Below are 18,307 nucleotides of genomic sequence, written 5' to 3'. Positions count from 1 at the left end.
TTGTTAGTGCCAGGTATCTAAATGCGGCCATTTTCTATTTAAGCAATCTGCGGCCTTTGTTAGGACCTGCTACCTAGCTATAACCCAATTTTTCTAGTTGACAAGCTGGGTTATCTAACTAGCTTTTCTCAAAAGCATACCCTGGGGGTTGAACCTGTGACATTTTCCAACTTAAAAGATCTTAAGTTGCTCAAGAACTTCCTCAAGCGGGAGCAAATCTGGTTTCACTTGCTATGTATGGATTAGGGAGCCCAAATTCTGAGGGATGTAGTGATGCAGCCTGTCAGTTGAACTTCAATGCTTTGATCTTTGATTTGGATTGGTTTCATTCAGCATTATATAAATTTGACTGAGCAAACATGTTCAGCTCAATCCTAGCTTATTTATCATCAATTTTAAGGTTGTTTGGTAGCAGTAACAGAATGTTACTAATTTGTGTAACCACTCCAAAAGTTGAAACAGATTCATAAAAAGTGCCGCATGAATCTGCTCTACTTTTAGGTCAAATACATGGAAAGTTAACATCATGTTACTGTTGTCAAACAGCTCCTAATGTCACAGGCTGAATTTTTGGCTCTATCCAGAAATTTGGGTCGCAACCAGCCTTGTAAACTTCTTTTACATAGCAGAATTTGAGATCCTTTCTTTTTTCCTCCTAGACATAACCAAGCCTCCTTAAGGGAGTGCTTGTTTTACTAGAAATTTGAGATCCCATGTGATTTGAGGTCTTAGATCCAGGCTCTCAGATCTGCAGATTTAAAGTTAGACACCTTTCCATCCAATCTTAAATTCATGGTTTTTTACATATAATGTGCTTAAGATCCACACTACTAAGATGCTCAGTTTTGTTTAAACTGAAGATATAATAATGTAGGCTTTTTAATGTAGCTTTGACTATGAGATCAGAGGCTATCAAACACTACCTCCACATCCTGCCATCCGTCTCCTTGGGACATAAATTGCTTATTAATGTCTCATGTCAATTTACTTATTTACATATCGGTTGCCTCCTAAAAATTATTATATTAGTGTACCTCCGCCATAAACTATGGCTCCACTGCTGAGCTCCTTCAATTTCAGCTAGGGATGTCAGCGGATCGGATTCAGATCAGATACATCTTTAATCATGTCTGCTTTTTTGGATATTTATATATTAGATTCAAATTTGAATAAAGCAAAGTCATATCCGAAATCTGATTTTACAATCCAAATCCGATTTTTATATTTATATCCGAATCCAAATTTTGAACCGGATTTTGCCAATTTTCAAGCACTAGATATAGGATATTTGTCTAAAAATGAATTCGATCTGAATCCGTATCTCAAATCGAATATATTGACATACCTAATCTCAGCCCAGCCTCGTACAAGGGATCAAGCAAGCGGCACCATTTATTTCTAGTCATTTCTTCTTGTTCTTCTATCTTCTTCCTTGGCATCTAATGTTGCTTCCCTTGTTGGTTCATTTCTTTTTAGGTCAAGAAGGTTGTGGCTTTTGAAATCCTTCTTTATTCACTAACCTTTTTTTTGGTTTTGTTTAAAGCGTCAGTCGTCAGACAAAGGTAAAATTTCGCCCGTCCGGTGTAAGTTGTAGTCTAAATTTTCGCTTCTATCAAACGCCTACTTAATGTCACTTCTATCAAACGCCTACTTCATGCTGCGACAAAAAGTTTTACTCGAGTCATTGGACTTCATCGGACGGCAGGTTATTCGGCTGGGTTTAAGTCTTTAAATCGTTCGGTGCTCAGGTCGAGTCAGAAGCAGATTCAGTCTTTATTTTTCCAAATTAACGGCGGAGCTCCACCGTTGTATTTCTGGACGGGCTGATTTGATCATCTTGGGCGAGAGTTCTTGGGTCTTCCGAGAGAGGTGAGCGATGGCGGAAGCCGTTGGCCCCTTCAAAGGCCTCCACAACAAAGAGTATCAAGGGCACAAGAAGAAGGTAAAACTCTCTCTCTCTCTTCCCCCCCTCCCGCCTCCCTTTGCGATCAACGTGATGCTGAGCTTCTAGGATGGTTGTGGGTGTTCATTGTGAGGGAAGGTGCACTCTGTGGCGTGGAATTGCACGGGGACGAAGCTCGCCTCCGGTTCCGTCGACCAGACAGCCCGCGTTTGGCACGTCGAATCCCACGGCCACGTGAGTCTCTGTGTTTGTGTGTGTGTGTAGTGTGTTTAGTATGTTCTTCGGACTGTTTCCTTTGTATGCTTAAACAATCCTTGGTTTCTTTTCTTTTTATTTCTTTATTCCCGAATGGGGTTGTTGGTTGGTGATTCTGATTCGTGAACCAAATTTCTTCAACTAATGATTGCGGTAGCTTCTGAAATTGCATGTTCTTTCTCGTCTACATCTGCCGTAAGTCTCATAGCATGATGGCTCAAATCAGGCATTTTGGTCCTCCCTTTGTCATCATAATGTCCGTCCGTTTGTTGTTGAACAATTAGTAAGACTAACTTCAACTGGCAGACTGGTGATAGTGCTAATGGGAGGTGCAACAGAGGATTAACGCCAAGCCGAGTGGGGAATACATGACTTTTAGCAGGTCTGAGTGGTATGACGTTGACGGATCCATTAACGTAAATCCAGCCAACAGTGCTTAACTACGGTTCATGATAGTGGAATTTGCTTGTTACGGTGACACCAAGATATTAATCATGAAGGCCTAACTAAGCATGTTTTCTTTGCAAACTTACTCACCTGCATGTGATACTTGAGGAAGATCACAGGCCACCCAAACAAAAATGGGTATAGTTTGGATTTTTAAATCTCACAGAACTGAATGTTGAGATCCTTAACACTGTGATTTGTTTATCACAAGTATGATTCCTGGCATCTGAAATCACTGGCTGAGAAATGATTCCTCAACTTGTGATGACATTGAGTGTGCTGTGTTTGTGATGCTCTGGCTGTTTAAATGTGCCACAAGCGTCCAAGTTTTGGCATCATTTTTTTTTTCCAAGGGCTGCTTCACGTCACTAACATTTTCTTTTTTCCCTGCTCAATCCTACTATATGAGTCTCATGAAAATCACATCTATCTCTGCCATTACAACCTCTTGTCTAGATGGCTGTATACTTAAAGATATTCAGCAGTAAGGACTAAAGATTTTGGAGATGCAAGGAAAGGGCTTCAAATAGAAGTATGTTGAAAGAAGCAAGTTTTCTGCACTATGAACATAAAACATCTCGATTATGAATGCATGAAAGCTCTTGCAAAGCCAACAATAGCTAAATTTACATGTTTGTAAGCTCTAATTTCTAAATCATTTTAATGAATTATAACAAGGTCACCAAGCACATTATCCTCAGGGTATAGGCTCCCTTTGTTCTGTGGATGTGAGACTATTCTGGTAAAATTGTAGCTTTAACAATCCACCAGCATTACATGAAGCATGCCAAGGGAAAGATCCTTTCGCTTCCTTTTACCCTCAAAATGTAAGGAAAATCTGTATGAATGTAATTTGCATAGCAACAACGTTACAAATTGTGTACCTTCAGGTGCCTATTTGATATATAAACATGCATCTGTATGCACACACACAAGCACTCTAGGACCATCCTGGAAATTGTCATCAGAATTGTTTATGTAAGAGGATGAATAAAGGTAATGCTAGATTCCCCTAAAAATATCAGTCCCAACGATAGGGCATGCATGCTACTACTAGTTGAAGAAAATTGTACCAAAGAACCTAGTGAACTAAAAAAGTCGTCTCACATCCTCCTAGTGGTATGAGGGCTAAATTGTTATATGCAACTAGTTGTCTTCGTTCTGCAACTTCACATTATAAAAGTTAACAAAGTAAGTCTAGCATAGAAGATTTAGAAATTGAAATCAGTAGGAGATACTACCAACGATATTGTTCATGCAGCTACTAGAAGGAAATTGTACCAAGGAACCTAGTAGACATAAAATGTCCCCCATATCCTCCTGGTGGTGTGAGGGCTAAATTGTTATATATAACTAGTTGTTTTCATCAGTAGTATCTCCTACTGCTGTCAGTTCACATTACAAGAGTCAAAGGAGTAAGTGTAATATAGAGATTTAGGAATTGAAAGCAGATACTACCAAAAATTTGTTGAATTCAACATCAAAATAATGGGTCTAACAGTTGCTTCAAATTCCCTAATGTGTAACTAGTTGTTTTCATTGGTAGTATCTCCTGCCACTTTCAATTCACATTACAAGAGTCAAAGGAGTGAGTGTAATATAGAGATTTAGGAATTGAAAGAAGATACTACCAAAAAATTGTTGAATTCAAAATCAAAATAATGGGTCTAAGAGTTGCTTCAAATTCCCTAATGTGTAACTAGTTGTTTTCTACAGTAGTATCTCCTACTGCTTTCAATTCACATTACTTCAAAGGAGTAAGTTTAATATAGAGATTTAGGAATTGAAAGCAGATACTACCAAAAATTTGTTGAATTTGAAGTCAAAATAATGGGTCTAAGAGTTGCTTCAAATGATCAAATCCCCTAATGTGGCTATCAACTAATAGTTGGGTATACTATCTGCATAATGGAAAACTTGTCAGGGTACGGTATAAGGCCAGTGACTTCAAATTGGCTAATTTTGGGTGGGTGGTGCTATTAACATTCTATTCCCATATGAAAAAATAAGACAAGCTCTTGCATTTGTCTAGTATGTTTAATCTCTTAATTTTGCAGGGAAAGGCCAAGGACATTGAGTTAAAAGGGCATTCTGATAGCGTTGATCAACTATGTTGGGACCCAAAACATGCTGATTTAATTGCAACTGCATCAGGAGACAAGACTGTACGCTTATGGGATGCTCGTAGTAAGAGACTGAAAGTCCTTTTATTTGTTTTGAATTGCATCATTTGTACAATGACAGTGTTCTCTTCCACATGATACATGCATTCCCCCAATGCAGTGAAACCGAGTTCCCAGTTTTGTACCTAATAGCAGTCATAGTTTTTTTAACCTATTACTCGTCTATATCAGTGCTAGACGGTTATGGTGCTTCACTGCATAACAGAACATATATAGTAGATAACGAAATGCATTGTGTCTATTCACCTGATTTGAAATCTAAAAGTTCAGACAGTTTTATGATACATGTATACCAAGTTCTGTGCTTTGAACTGTCTGTGACGAACATCTCCTGTCCTAATTTTGTTCTCTTCTCTTGCATTTTAAAGTTTCAGTGGAGATGGCACTACATTAACTTCCAGATTTTATTCAGGTAACGCTAAACACAATGTCTTAGTCAAGGGTCTCTTGCATGGATCATGGCCTGAAACCCACAACCTCTATTAGAAAATATAGCTGTCTGAACCCAAACTTGAAAAAGACATTAATATTTCACATATGTGCAATTTCATTTGGTAATTGAACTTTCAATGAAAATGATTTACCAACTTTAGTACACCGTAGATATTAGGCATGAAATGTCATGCTCCCTTTAAGCAGTGGGAAGCTGAACAAAGTTCCCGTCTTTGCGGTCCTCCTTCGCAAAATTTACTGCAATTTTCTGTTCTCTCTGGTATTTTCCATGTTCAGTTCCTAGTTTCTTTCATGTTGTTTCCTATTATTGCAAGATTTGTTCAATCATAACAATGTTCCCTTCCTTTTTATTTTGGTTGTGTGTGTGTCTCTTTCTCTACGAGAGAGGGAGAGAGAGAGAGGGCTTGCATACTCCATGTAGTAAACATGCTTTATGTCCATAAATCCATGTCGTTCAAGTTTTAAGGCTAACATTTCAGATACTGTGTGAGGCCACACTTATGATACAAAAGAAGGCAGTAAGGAAATAATCCATTCCTATCTTTGCAACTCTCATCTTTCTTGTTGACTTTCATTGCACATGATTCTTTCCTTTCTTGAGCATCCATGGTTTCTCTCCTGTAGGAAACCAAAGGACAAGAGATTGGATATCTCATCTAGCATCCTCAGTGTAACCTGCTTTTGAATGCCTTCCATCATTTGCTATTGTTTGACTCCTCGTCTTGTGGTTTCTACGAACCACTAATATCTACACCTGTCTGTAGTTGTTTGGAAGAACTATTACTGGAGAATGAGACCTTTTAAAACATTCAATACCACATGAATCATGACATGCAGTCATGGCATATAACCAGACTGTATCATATTCCTTCGATATTTGATGTCATACTTGTTTCAGATTTACATCCACCAAATGCTGATTTTGTTTCTGGATGTTGCTTCAGGTGGGAAATGCACTCAACAGGTAGAACTTAGTGGTGAAAATATAAATATTACGTTTAAGCCTGATGGCACACACATAGCTGTTGGAAACAGGGTACGTGTGTAATGTGTTCCTTTATTGTCAGCTTCAGAATCAGAAATGGTGCATTTGCGTAGAGCTGCCCCTGTTTAGTGTAATAGCATATGCTTGTTCATTGTATTGAATCATATTTTCATGCAGAAGCTCTTATGTTTATGTTTTCTACAGGATGATGAACTGACAATATTGGATGTTCGTAAATTTAAACCTATCCACAAGCGCAAGTTCAGCTATGAAGTGAGTAACAGCATATTGATTCAATTAACAAGCATGTTGAGTTTGCTGTGCTGCTACTTTGCATATGAGGGTGGGATATTCTTAAATTTGCCAGTGTATTTCATATAAATGCATGAATTTTATAGCTATTGATGAAAAGTTTCATGGGCCTTGAAATATTTTCTGTTAGTGGATGATTTTGAATGGACAGGATGATAGAACAAGAGTTGAATGATGAGCTGTTGACTGTTCCTGTCCAATCATGATCAGCATTTGAAATTTGAGTCTACTTTTGTGCTTGATTTACATGTATATACTTTTTGTGACTTCCAGCCTAAGAATCATTTCTGATCATGCTTGATCACTCTTCTTCCATCAAGAACTTCTCTTGTCTGTAAAATGTCCCTAGTGACTGGAAAGTCCTGCATCCTGTGCTTATGTTCAGGTCAACGAGATTGCATGGGACACAACAGGAGAAATCTTCTTCCTCACTACAGGGAATGGTGAAGTAGCACTGTCTTTTCATCAGACTTTCATTACCATTTATATATTAGTGATTGCTTTTGAACCCTTGGAATTAGACGTTGTACTCAGTCATGAAATCTAATAATTGACAATTTATACAGGTACTGTTGAGGTGCTCAGTTATCCATCTCTTAAAGCCCTTCACACGCTCGTTGCACATACAGCTGGTTGTTATTGCATTGCTATTGATCCTTTAGGAAGGTATGCTTGCATACACCTGCTATTTGCTTTCTTTGTTTTGTGGTTTTAGAATACTCTGTGTTTCTAATCTGCCTAAACGTCATTTACTCTGTGTTTCTAATCTGCCTAAACGTCATTTACTCTCTGTTTCTAATCTGCCTAAACGTCATTTACTCTGTGTTTCTAATCTGCCTAAACGTCATTTCTTAAAATGTATGGGAAGGTTCAGTCGATGGACAAAATGCTAACATCTTTCTTTAATGTTTTGGATTTTTTTTTTTATGATAAAACAGGTACTTCGCTGTTGGAAGTGCAGATGCACTGGTCAGCCTTTGGGATATGTCAGAGATGCTTTGTGTTCGAACATTTACAAAACTTGAGTAAGGGTCCATGGATTAAAATGTCCCCTGGAGTTTCCATTAGGATGAGACTTGTTTCCAGCTTGCTTGGTTTTGTTGTGTCTTCTGAGTTCGTGTCATTCCCACCTGGGACTTGTTAAAATAAATTTGGGCTGGCTTCTCAAGGCTTGCTTGATTAGAGTTATAGCCTTACAGGGTGTAAACAGTAATGGGCTAATTTTCTCTTCAGCAAAATCAAGTAGCCGTAATTGATAATCTGTTCCTTGCAGGTGGCCTGTAAGGACTGTTAGTTTCAATCATACTGGAGAGTACATTGCCTCAGCTAGTGAAGATCTCTTTATCGACATTGTACTGCATTCATCTCCCAAGTATTTGCTGAATTTATGCACGTCTCAAAAAACTATCCCCTAAAATGTGCTTTCATTGTGTTTGAACAGTCTAATGTTCAGACTGGGAGGACGGTTCATCAGATACCGTGCAGAGCTGCTATGAACAGCGTAGAATGGAATCCTAAATGTAATCTTTTGGCTTATGCTGGTGATGACAAGAATAAATATCAAGCTGATGAAGGTTTGGCACTTGCATACTTGGTCTTGTTTCATCAACAATTGAGAATTTACCCGGGTTATCTTTTATTGATCTTTTCTGCAGGTGTATTCCGAGTAATTGGATTCGATAGTGCCTGATCTGAACACAAAAAGGCTTTAGTGAGATTTGTTTACAAGTAAAAGTTCAATTCATCAGGAAATCGTCAAATGGAGCCACTGTTTGACAAAATGTAGCAAACTATCATTGATATTGGGATTGAGTCGTCTACACTTTTTACTCTTCGGAAGGAGGTATAATTTCCTTGGTTCTTGCGAAGTGTTCCAAGCAAAAATTTGGGTGCCACCTGATGATGAAAGTACAAAAATCTTGTAACGAGTTCTGTTCAGGCCTATTTGAGTGGGCGTTTCCGAGTCATGCGATATAAACATTGCTTGCTTGCTTGAGAATTGTGCACCAGAATGTTTGGATTGTCATTTGCAACAAATAGAAAAGGTTCCTTTTAGCAGGGAAGAGAACTTTCTTTCTTACAAAAGCTAGATATCTTGAGTAAACCGAAACAAACCAGACTAGAAATTAATCTCATCCATCCACAACAGCAAATGGCCAATTCCATCATTTGCGGTTCGATCGTTTCAGGTGGCTCTTAAAAATGCCGCCTCCTACACCCGTATATATGCATTGAATTTTCCAAAGCTTGTTTTGGCAACCAAGAATCAAGGCCAATAAAGAGTAAGGAAGAACCACATAACCAGAACTGCACAAGCAAAGCCACATGAACGTGCATTTCGCTTGAACTTTACAGCAATCCATGCAAGTGTTTGGCCCATCTTCTCGCCATGCAAGGATCATGGTACTCCCACCCCTCGACGCTGCTTCTTCTTCCAATGGTCATTTCCCTCCTTGAAAAATCGCTGTCAGTGGTTTCTCCAACTCTTACCATTACTTCCCCTGTTCTCAAACATTCCTCCCCTTCCACACCTTCCACATAATTGTAACCAACGGAAATCAGCCCACATTCACCTATATCTACCAAAATCCGCCTTTCTTCTCCTCCTCTGAGATCACCCAACCAGACCATCATCCCCTTCTCTCCAATTCTCAATCTTGTTTCTTTGATCACCTCCCCAAGCAACCCAGACAAGAACTCCTCAAACTCATGCTTGATGCATGTATTTGATGAATGCAAGCCAAACCCAAGTCCAAAATGAAAGATCGGTACTTGAAACTGAATGTCATGGCATGAGAAAGGCTCTTCCGGTCCATCAGACAGCAGCAAGACTCGAGCATGTGGATTGTGGTGAGTACGATCTTCCAGTATCTTTACCGCTTTCCTTAGCCCTTCTGCGTGGTCTACGTCGCTTATGCAGAAAAGGCGTTCGATGACCTGCAGAGCAGCTCGCTTACCCTGCGCCGACATGCAACGAAGGGGAAAGGCTCGTGTTGCTGTGGTTGAGCAGCAAACAATGGCTAAACGGTCTATTGGACGCAGGGAGCATACTACTAAAGCCATGGACTGCTTGAGAAGCCTCAACTGTGTGCCGTTTGAACTAGCAACCAAGACAAGATCTACTGCTGGTGAAACTGCAAGTCTTACTGACAAGTAAGCCTTACTGGAGTACTGACAGAGCTTCTGCGTACTTGGTGCAGTATCGAACATTGGTGCAGCTGGAATAATGTTTGATTGATATGGTGTTATCTCATTTATCGTCGATTGAACACGCGGACGGTTGGTGGTAATCCGAATGGTGGTGGGTGGAATGACTTGCAAAGCTGAAGGCCTGCGTGGGGAAAATTCCGGCGGCTGTGGTGGCGGAATGGGGATAAGAGTGAGGCCGAGGCGGGGTTGATCAGAAGGGGGGCTTGCATCTATTGGATCGTCGTCATCATATCTGGCTGAACGATGAGAGGAGCGGCGATGGACTCGGAAGTTGGCAATGGAGTCGTCAAGGATGCGAAGAACGGGATCATTCTCATGAACTTGGAGGGGAAATTTAGGCCCCATTTGGCGGGGCAGCTGGCTCCACTGGGCTCGGCAAATGGGGCACGTCGTGTTGCCATGCCGGACGTTCGAGGAGATGCAGAGGAAGTGGAAGGCGTGGGAGCATTGCGCCGTGAAGATGGTCTGGCACCCAGGTATCAATGGCTCAAGGCATATAGGACAGAAGTTCTGCAGTAGAATCCATAAAGCATCAAGATGTGAGTTATTTTGCAAATTAATATAGGGCATGGGAACTTTGAAGATCTATGCAACCTAGACACCCGCCACAAATATTTGTTCTTGTTTCCTTGCCAACCTTGTCTTAGGCAGACCGCCAACTAGAATTATGAATGCGAAGAGAGGTGCACCAGTAATTGAACTCTTGACCTCCTTCAAAGGCCAGGCTCATAGTTACTCTGTGGAAGAAATCGCGAGAACCGAAAAGATATATACGTTATAGCATATATACGTTATACCGTTCATATATAGATTTTTCAATTTTGAAACGACCTCACTTCCTTTTTCATGTGAAGCTACTTTTTACCTAGCTAGGAAATAGATGGCATCCTTGAGCCAGTACATTTCTGTTCGAAATCAAGCATAGACTTCTGCTATCTTTCAAAATTTCTAGAAATTGTTTGCCCAGAAATGTTAGTTATTTTGGATAGAAGACACAGAATTCAGAGGGACTGGATGACCTTTCTTTTATACTTCCATTTCTGCTTTACTTCTTTATTTGCAGTGACGAGATTAAAGGAAAGAGCCGGAAACAGTAGTTAAGGCACCCATTGATGACACAATTCGTATCCATTGCAGGTTCTCCAAATACCCATCATATCCCTAACAGATTGAAACTAAGAATGACGACGCGTTCCCCTGCTTAAGGTTGCAGCTGGCAGGAAAAATCTTGAACTCGTAGGAGCTTCAAAAACTAGCATCTCAGTTGAGAGGACTTGTTCTTAGATGAGAGGACTTGCTAGTTTCTAAGAACTTCAAGAAATCTCACTTGTGAAGATCTCTCTCTCTCTCTCTCTCTCTCTCTCTCTCTCTCTCTCTCTCTCTCTCTCTCTCTCTCTCTCTCTCTCTCTCTCTCTCTTTTATTTCAGAAATCTCAATAAAACGATTCTTAACAATTTCAGCAACAGGGAGCAAAATATGCGTGTGCGTGTGTGGTGAGTGTGCGTGAGAGAGAGAGAGAGAGAGAGAGAGAGAGAGAGAAAGCTGTGGTACCTTGGCTGAGCCGCTTCCCTCTTGCTCTTGTTGAATCCCACAAGCATTCCCATCTGCATGCGCCTCAATCTCTTCTGTGGAGATCTAAGCCATCCCAAAACCAAAAAAGAGAGGTAGCCCAAAATGCTAGTCAAAGAAATGCAGACACAAAAGCGGAATAGAGATAGCCCCCAAGAAGGGAAAGAAGAAGAAGAAGAAGAAGACCCACATTGTCCTTAGGGGACTCGCCCTCGCCCTCCTTTCTGGAGATGGAGATGCAGGACAAAGCAAACTTCTTCGCCGCCTGCTTCAATTGACACCCTCCCATCTCTTTCTATTCTCCTCCCCACCTCCCTCTCTGTCTCTCTGTCTCTCTCTAAACAATGAGCAGTCCTTTCGCTCTCTCTTTCCCCTCCAAATAATGAACAGTCCTGCTCTTTCACTCTCACACGCACAAAACCACACGAACAGAATAAAGGGTCTCTCTCTCTCTCTCAATAATGAGCAGTCACTGCCTCTTTCTCTCTCTCCTCCCCGGGATTGATTGTCACCATCGACCATAAAGCCCTCCTTGCCGTTTCTCTCTCCCCTCTCTTCTTCTCTTCTTCTCTGCAAGTGCAGTCCAGTCCAGAGCACAATAATGGCGTCTTGTACACACGCCTGGAGGCTCTTCCTGGGCTTCACATTTGACGTACTTATAGTCTTAACACGGACCCTCTCCTTCCACCAAGTGAGATATCATTAACAACACCCCAAGGAATCCCATTCATTCAAAACTTAATGAAATTCCTTTCAGGAACTTCTTCCCAACTTCTTACTTTTTCTGCTTCCTCCTTTATCTTTTTTATCTTTCAAGCACATCACTGTAGCCATTTGCTTTTTCTACTCTCTTTTGCCTTCTTTTCTTCCCTTTTTTATCTTGTAGGATTTGGAGGGAACGGAAAACTTCGCGTGCAGCATCCTGTCCGCTGCGCAGCCAGCAACGAGAAGGAAAATCTCGGGAGAAAATCCCCCGCCCACCCGAGATTTTCGGGTTCTCCACTCGCCGCCGGCGAGCGGTTCATGAAAACGCCGGTGGCTGACGAATTCCACAACCGTCCCCATCGAAAGTAAAATTTCCCCAAGGTTTGTTCTGGACAGGCTGGTGTTGGTAAGGGTATAGTAGTCATTTTGTAGTATATTTATGTCTTCCGCTGGATCCGGGGTGTCATCTCCCTAAACTATGTATTCGACCTTTTTCAATTTCGCAAATGACATGCTAGTGCCGTATGACCAAAAGGTCCCCTGAGAATTTCCGAAATGACCACTCGCTTAATCCAAAAATTTACTTGCTGTAATTAAGACAAGTTGTGTAAGTCGGGTCGAGGTTGACCTAAACCAATCAGGATCAGGATCCGATTTGAATTCTCTACCGAATTCATTCACGTATTACCTGAGCTATCGTGTCTAGTTAGCGGGGTTTTCTAGAGTTTGGGCCAACCACCCAACCCCTTTATCCTTTTAGGGTTCAAGGCATGTTTTTGGTGTTTAAGAGTGCTGCCCATTGTGCTTCAAATTAAGCGTTTGTAGTCCTTTCTTTTTTGTAGTATAAAAAATTGTTGTTTTGAGAATTTGAAACAAAAATTGATTGCCTATCATCTCCTGCTTCACCGATTATACTAATCCTTAGATTTTTCATGAGTCCATAACCAGTGTACCCATATAAAAATTTGGGGATTTAGAGTATGATGACATCTTTAAGACCAAATTTGTAGCCAATTAATTTAAATTCCAATCGTTAATGTATTTTGACTAACAGAGAAGAGAGAACCTTTGAAATCCAAAGAATAAATTCTGCAAGTATGATACTTTGGTATTGTAACTGGGCAGTCTTGCACCAAGTGGTGTTAGAGCAGGCTGCTGCCTTGCTTTTCATTTCTTTCATTGTTTTGGCATTTATTGGAAACCGAACAATCCGTTTTCAGAATTTTAAAACATTTCTGTCGCTCTCAAGCGCTTCAATTCTGCATTTTCTCAGCATTCAATTCAGAGGGAAATCCTTCAAGCTGCCAGAACGCTTCTTAACTTTCGAAACAGCGACCTTTTCCCGATTAATTCTCTTCCCTCGGCATCAGCATCAATAAATGAAAGGAGCTGTGAAGCGGAGCAGCTCACAGTGTTGCGTTGGGCCCGGAGTCAGTCCATCTGAATCCGAAGGTTCTAATTTCAGGGTATCACTCATTTAGGTAAGCAAGAAAAGTATTTCATTCAACAACAATATTTTTACCTTCACCTTTGTACAAGTTGACAAATTTACTCTTATCTCTTTGGTTAGAAATGTTGAGTTACATGTATTATAAAATATTATATGGATTATATATATATATATATATATATATATATATATATATATATACTCTTTTTTGTTTCTCCTTGTCAAATGTCATAAGAAGTGAGGAGAAAGATAGAAAACGGTAATCTTAAGAATTGTGAGAAATCGGGATACTTTTATACATAATTTTATATATTAGATACTAGCTTATAAAACCCAATTAACCTCTATATTACTTAATTTTTCTTCTGACAAACCATCTTATCTTAGAATATTGCACCCTTTCTTTTTCTTCTCTTAAAAATATATTTAGGATATGGATAGTTAAAATTCATTTTCCCAAGCCATCAAACTTCTCAAGAATCAAAACGTAGCTTTCCTATATGCGTGTATGTATGAACTATGTTAAACAGAAAAAGTTTGAAGTTTGGATTACCAATTCCGCTTATCCATATTGTTTCCGTTCCTTATGTTAAACTTACTTATACCTGGAAGTTTTCTTTCTTTTGTGGTACTCATGCCATGCGTGTATGAGAGACGCAATAACTATACGAGCTTCAAACACTTAATATTATATGCTCAAGATCAGACCTCCCCAGTGCCAAATTTTCTTTTCTTTTCTTTTCTTTTTTAGGAGAAGTCTATTAAACATGGTTTTAGGAGAAGTCTATTAAACATGGTCTAAAGAAACATTGTGTTAGTATTTTATGAATCTGTCTCGAAGTTGAGAGCTCACATGTTCGGGTTCAAGTCATGAAATACAAATTTTGTCTTCTTGATGCCAAACGACCCTTTACATATAAATGGGAAAGCAAATTGGTGAGATTCGATAAGGTAGCTTCGTCTGGTAAAACATTTATCTGTTTCGAATCTGATCCATTTACATCTTTAGTGGGGCAATTTGGATACAAGGTATTGCCAGTAAAATCAGAATTTGGGTGGTATTTGTTTTATACAGAGTAGCTAAAAGGTGCCACACAAGGCCCACACGGTCTAAGATCTAGAATCCAAGACAAGGATTTGTTGAGTTTGGATCTCCGGTTTGAACCTAAGTTGGTCACTTGCTGGTGCATTATGGCTGGTACCAGTGCATGTTTTGAGACAGACGGGGGACCAGAAAAAAAGGGACGCCAAAAAGACTGAAGCTTTTCCTGATAGCTACTAAAGCTGAGCCCTTCTTCCCTTTTCGAGGAGGCCTCCTGATGCGCCGATCAAACCATAACGGGGGAAATTTACCCGTCATCTTTTCTCAGGCTCACATGGCTGCGTGTCCTAAAGCAGATGAATAAAAAAATTAAAAGGGTAAATTATATGCTTTAATTTTTCATAATTTTATTAGAACGTTTAATTTTTTTTATTGAAGATTTACTAAAACAGTACAAAGTAAATTGGATCGTATATATATGCATAGGTAACTACCAAAAGACTCTGATAAGGGATATTAAATTTTTTTTTTTTGTAGTGTAACCTATAGATTTGATCTTAAAAGTGATTTGACGATGAAAATATGCTAAGTTAGTTATTTTTTATTTTAGTAATAAAATAGTGAAAGGCTTTTATAGCGTCAAAATTGTGATAGTAGAAAAATAATTTTTTTTTACAAAAATAACTTGAACTAAAACATGATTTATATTAAATTGGTGGTTATGAATACAACAAGATGTTGAAGTTTTTGTTTAAAATCATTTTCGAAACAAATTTTTAAGTAGTCTAATTTTTGTCCCTTATACATGTGGTCTGATTTCTACGAATGATATATATATATATATGGGATTCTTTAGGCCAGGTTTTGACTGCAGGATATCCGCATTACTCAAAATATTTACAAGCTATCACGCGTGGAAACATTTTTAAAATATAAATAACAAATAGTATCTTGACTTTGAAAAGTAAATTTACAAGTGACATTTTGTAAATTTACAAGTTGATCGAACAGCTTGTATTCAGTTAAACATTCACATTTATTTAATCTATACTCTATATTTACTAGAACTAGATATTCTAAAAGCAGTGTTTTGTATATATATAATCCAACAGGGATGACTTACTGACAGTTTTTGGTTTCCCATTAAACCATAAATAATAATAGCAATAACACGGATTGATAAACCCGAGACAACCTTTGACTACGGATGCAATTTCTTGATACAGAAGCCAGCAGAACAAGGGCAAGAAAATCTGGCAATTTTTTTTTTTTATCACTGTACGAAAGAGAAAGTAGCACTTACCCTGGGTTTCATGAGGCAATTGTACCCACTGTAATTCAATCGGTGATCATTTCTCAGAAATTGTCGCAGTAAAAAAAGGCACCACATTCTTTCGCGCCTGCGTCTTTTTGCCTTGAGCCCGATGAAAGGGAACGGCCAAAGGCAAAAAAAGAAGAAGAGAAAATGACTAGCAACGTCTAAAACCAAAGAACTGCTCAAGAAATGCACTGGAGACAAAGGAAAAGCAGAACCAAGTTTTGGATAATAATCTTCAGTGGAAATCTCGAACCGAGGAATTTCAATGGCTGAGGTCTTTTGCTAATGAAAACCAAGTTTTTTTATAATGGCTGAATCCCGTAAATATAATGGTTTTCATGGGGCGGAGCGCCTGTACTTTAGTAGCAGAGCTACGTGGGCAATTGTCCACGCCAACAACAAAATTTTTATTTATTTTTACATAGATGTCTTACAATTATTTACTTATTTATATATGTTGTGTCCCTTCAAAAATAAAGATTTTTACAAAAGTACCCCATAGCAAAAAATTTCTGGCTTCTCGGCCGATGTAATCAAGGTTAAGTGGGGTTTATAATCTAGATTCCCTTATCAGTTTGATGCTTCAATTCTTTCTTGAACATTTTTTCATTAATTCTTAATTTTTTAAAAAAAATCGATTATTTTACCTTTTGCTTCATAAAAGATACGCGCTAATTTCTTTGCCTATTCGTCGCTGCAGTGAATCCAAAGCACAAATGGCTGTTGAATTTGAGTCCCTTTCTTTCCGAGGATCATCATGATAACTTTGTGGTTGTGGCCTTCGTGCGAAAGGCCAACAATAATGACATGCACAGGTTACGGCCCAGTAGCCTTCCGCCACTTGTCCTTGCCCTATTTGCTGGAAGGGAAAGAAAGGAAGCTTCAGATTTGATGCTCAATAGAAAATGGTGATAAGTTATAATTAATCTCTGTGATTAACAGCTAAAAGTATTTAGGGAGGGTGCCTCTAATGATAAGCCGCAGGTTGATTAATGGGTGCGATGGAAGTACCGATCTGTAAGAACCAATAATTAATTGCTGCCAAATAGCGAAACCACGTGCGATGGGAGCGAGTACCATTCTGCACACTCGTGCATCTGCTGGTATGGGGCCTCTCAAGTTAAAGAAAAGCAACTTTCAAAATAAAATGAATAAATAAATTATATTTGCAAAAAATTATATACTCAAAGCCGCATGTATTTGGTCCATACAATTTTAGAAACAAAGGCAATTTTTTCGTGTTACTTTAATTTTTTGGATTACTTTTTTTATAGAAATAAGAAACGGTGTTGTAAAGATCTGTTTGTAAACCCAATATGTCCCACTTAATTTAGATAGTTCATGATTTTGTTTGGCAAATGTAATAACTTGTTACTGTTTTATGAATTTGCTCTAAAAAATTAACATACATTCATAAAACATTTTGTTATCATGGTTCACAAATTTGTTCAAATCTTTAGAATAGATTCATAGGACCTAAACATGCTCGAAAGAGATCAAAATTAATGTATGTTTATTTCATTAAAAAATTTATTGTGTGGCAAGGTAGCTCACACTCAAAGGGTTTGAAATTTGAAAGGGTTTGAAATTTGAAACTTGTTATAGAAGGCTTAAGGATATTAGTTTTGGAGGTTTTGCACTAAAGGCAGTTTCTCTTAAGTAAACATTAAATGTTTTTGTAAAATTCTTTATGTAAAATCAGTGGCAAAAAATCACAGTTAATTTGTATACACGTGCATCTCACTCTCTCTTTCTCTCCATACACACATGTGCGTGCATGCACACTCACACACACATGATGGATGGATGTTTAGGCAGCAGTCCAATTGTACCCTGTATATTATAAGCAGAAAAAATATTTGATTTTCAAACACCTACAAGATCTTAGCATATGCATCAGAAAAAAGTGTTTTTAAATTCTTTTTCGGTCCTTGGGAATCCACATTGATGCAGTTAAAATTTGCAGAATCTTCGTATTTCACAAAGGAACAATCTATTTTAAAATGTATGCCAAGAGTTCTGCACGATCATATGGCAAAAGCAAAAACCACGTTCCAGTAGTCGGGCCAGTTTCGAGATTCATGTTCCATCTTTTCCGAATTTCACTACTCGCTGGTGCCACAATCTTCACTATCTAGCTTTTGATGAACTCGGATCTTTACTCCGGAACAAACGATTTCTTAGCATCTAATTGAATCAGAGAAGAAGATAGATATTTGCTTTGTTACTGAAACGTTCTTTGAGGATTTCTTGCACGAGCAAGTTAAATGTATATCAGAGTAGAATGGGGGTCTCCAATCGGATATTCATAAAAATTGATGTTGTAAATATTAGATTCTGGATTGAATACGATCCTTGAAACTAATTAAAAGAATGTCATTATGTTATTAATATATCAGCCGATATCAGCAAACTACTAGCCCATATTCTAAAGAGGCCATGTCGGGCCCCTTAGGCCTGGCAAATGAAACAATT

At 38.8% G+C, this 18,307-nt stretch overlaps 2 protein-coding genes across 2 annotated transcripts; one reads left to right on the top strand and one right to left on the bottom strand.

The window, feature by feature from the left end:
• Positions 1-1,700: 1,700 nt before the first annotated feature.
• Positions 1,701-8,400, top strand: LOC116250584 (THO complex subunit 3). Its single transcript, XM_031624317.2, has 11 exons — positions 1,701-1,942; positions 2,042-2,137; positions 4,663-4,792; positions 6,186-6,277; positions 6,431-6,499; positions 6,924-6,981; positions 7,105-7,204; positions 7,477-7,563; positions 7,812-7,890; positions 7,980-8,112; positions 8,194-8,400. The coding sequence occupies exons 1-11, from the start codon at positions 1,877-1,879 to the stop codon at positions 8,226-8,228; spliced, it is 945 nt and encodes a 314-aa protein (XP_031480177.1). The 5' UTR covers positions 1,701-1,876; the 3' UTR covers positions 8,229-8,400.
• Positions 8,401-8,564: 164 nt separating this feature from the next.
• LOC116250583 (E3 ubiquitin-protein ligase WAV3-like) lies at positions 8,565-11,987 on the bottom strand. The gene is made up of 3 exons (XM_031624316.2): positions 11,508-11,987; positions 11,300-11,383; positions 8,565-10,258 (listed from the first exon to the last, which is right to left on the bottom strand). Exons 1-3 carry the CDS (start codon positions 11,604-11,606, stop codon positions 8,888-8,890), a joined length of 1,554 nt encoding a protein of 517 aa, XP_031480176.1. The 5' UTR covers positions 11,607-11,987; the 3' UTR covers positions 8,565-8,887.
• Positions 11,988-18,307: the final 6,320 nt, after the last annotated feature.

Source organism: Nymphaea colorata, chromosome 3, assembly GCF_008831285.2.
Source record: "Nymphaea colorata isolate Beijing-Zhang1983 chromosome 3, ASM883128v2, whole genome shotgun sequence".
NCBI classification, from domain to species: Eukaryota; Viridiplantae; Streptophyta; class Magnoliopsida; order Nymphaeales; family Nymphaeaceae; genus Nymphaea; species Nymphaea colorata.
Note: the sequence above shows the minus strand (reverse complement) of the source record. Positions and strands in the feature narration are given on the sequence as shown.

Coding starts and splice junctions, on each gene's coding strand:
- LOC116250584 (XM_031624317.2), top strand. CDS start 1,877: ATGGCGGAAGCCGTTGGCCCCTTCAAAGGCCTCCACAACAAAGAGTAT. Junction 2,138..4,662: donor ACGTCGAATCCCACGGCCAC/GTGAGTCTCTGT, acceptor TTAATTTTGCAG/GGAAAGGCCAAGGACATTGA. Junction 8,113..8,193: donor TAAATATCAAGCTGATGAAG/GTTTGGCACTTG, acceptor TCTTTTCTGCAG/GTGTATTCCGAGTAATTGGA.
- LOC116250583 (XM_031624316.2), bottom strand. CDS start 11,606: ATGGGAGGGTGTCAATTGAAGCAGGCGGCGAAGAAGTTTGCTTTGTCC. Junction 11,384..11,507: donor GCGAGTCCCCTAAGGACAAT/GTGGGTCTTCTT, acceptor GGGATGGCTTAG/ATCTCCACAGAAGAGATTGA. Junction 10,259..11,299: donor AGGGAAGCGGCTCAGCCAAG/GTACCACAGCTT, acceptor ATTCTACTGCAG/AACTTCTGTCCTATATGCCT.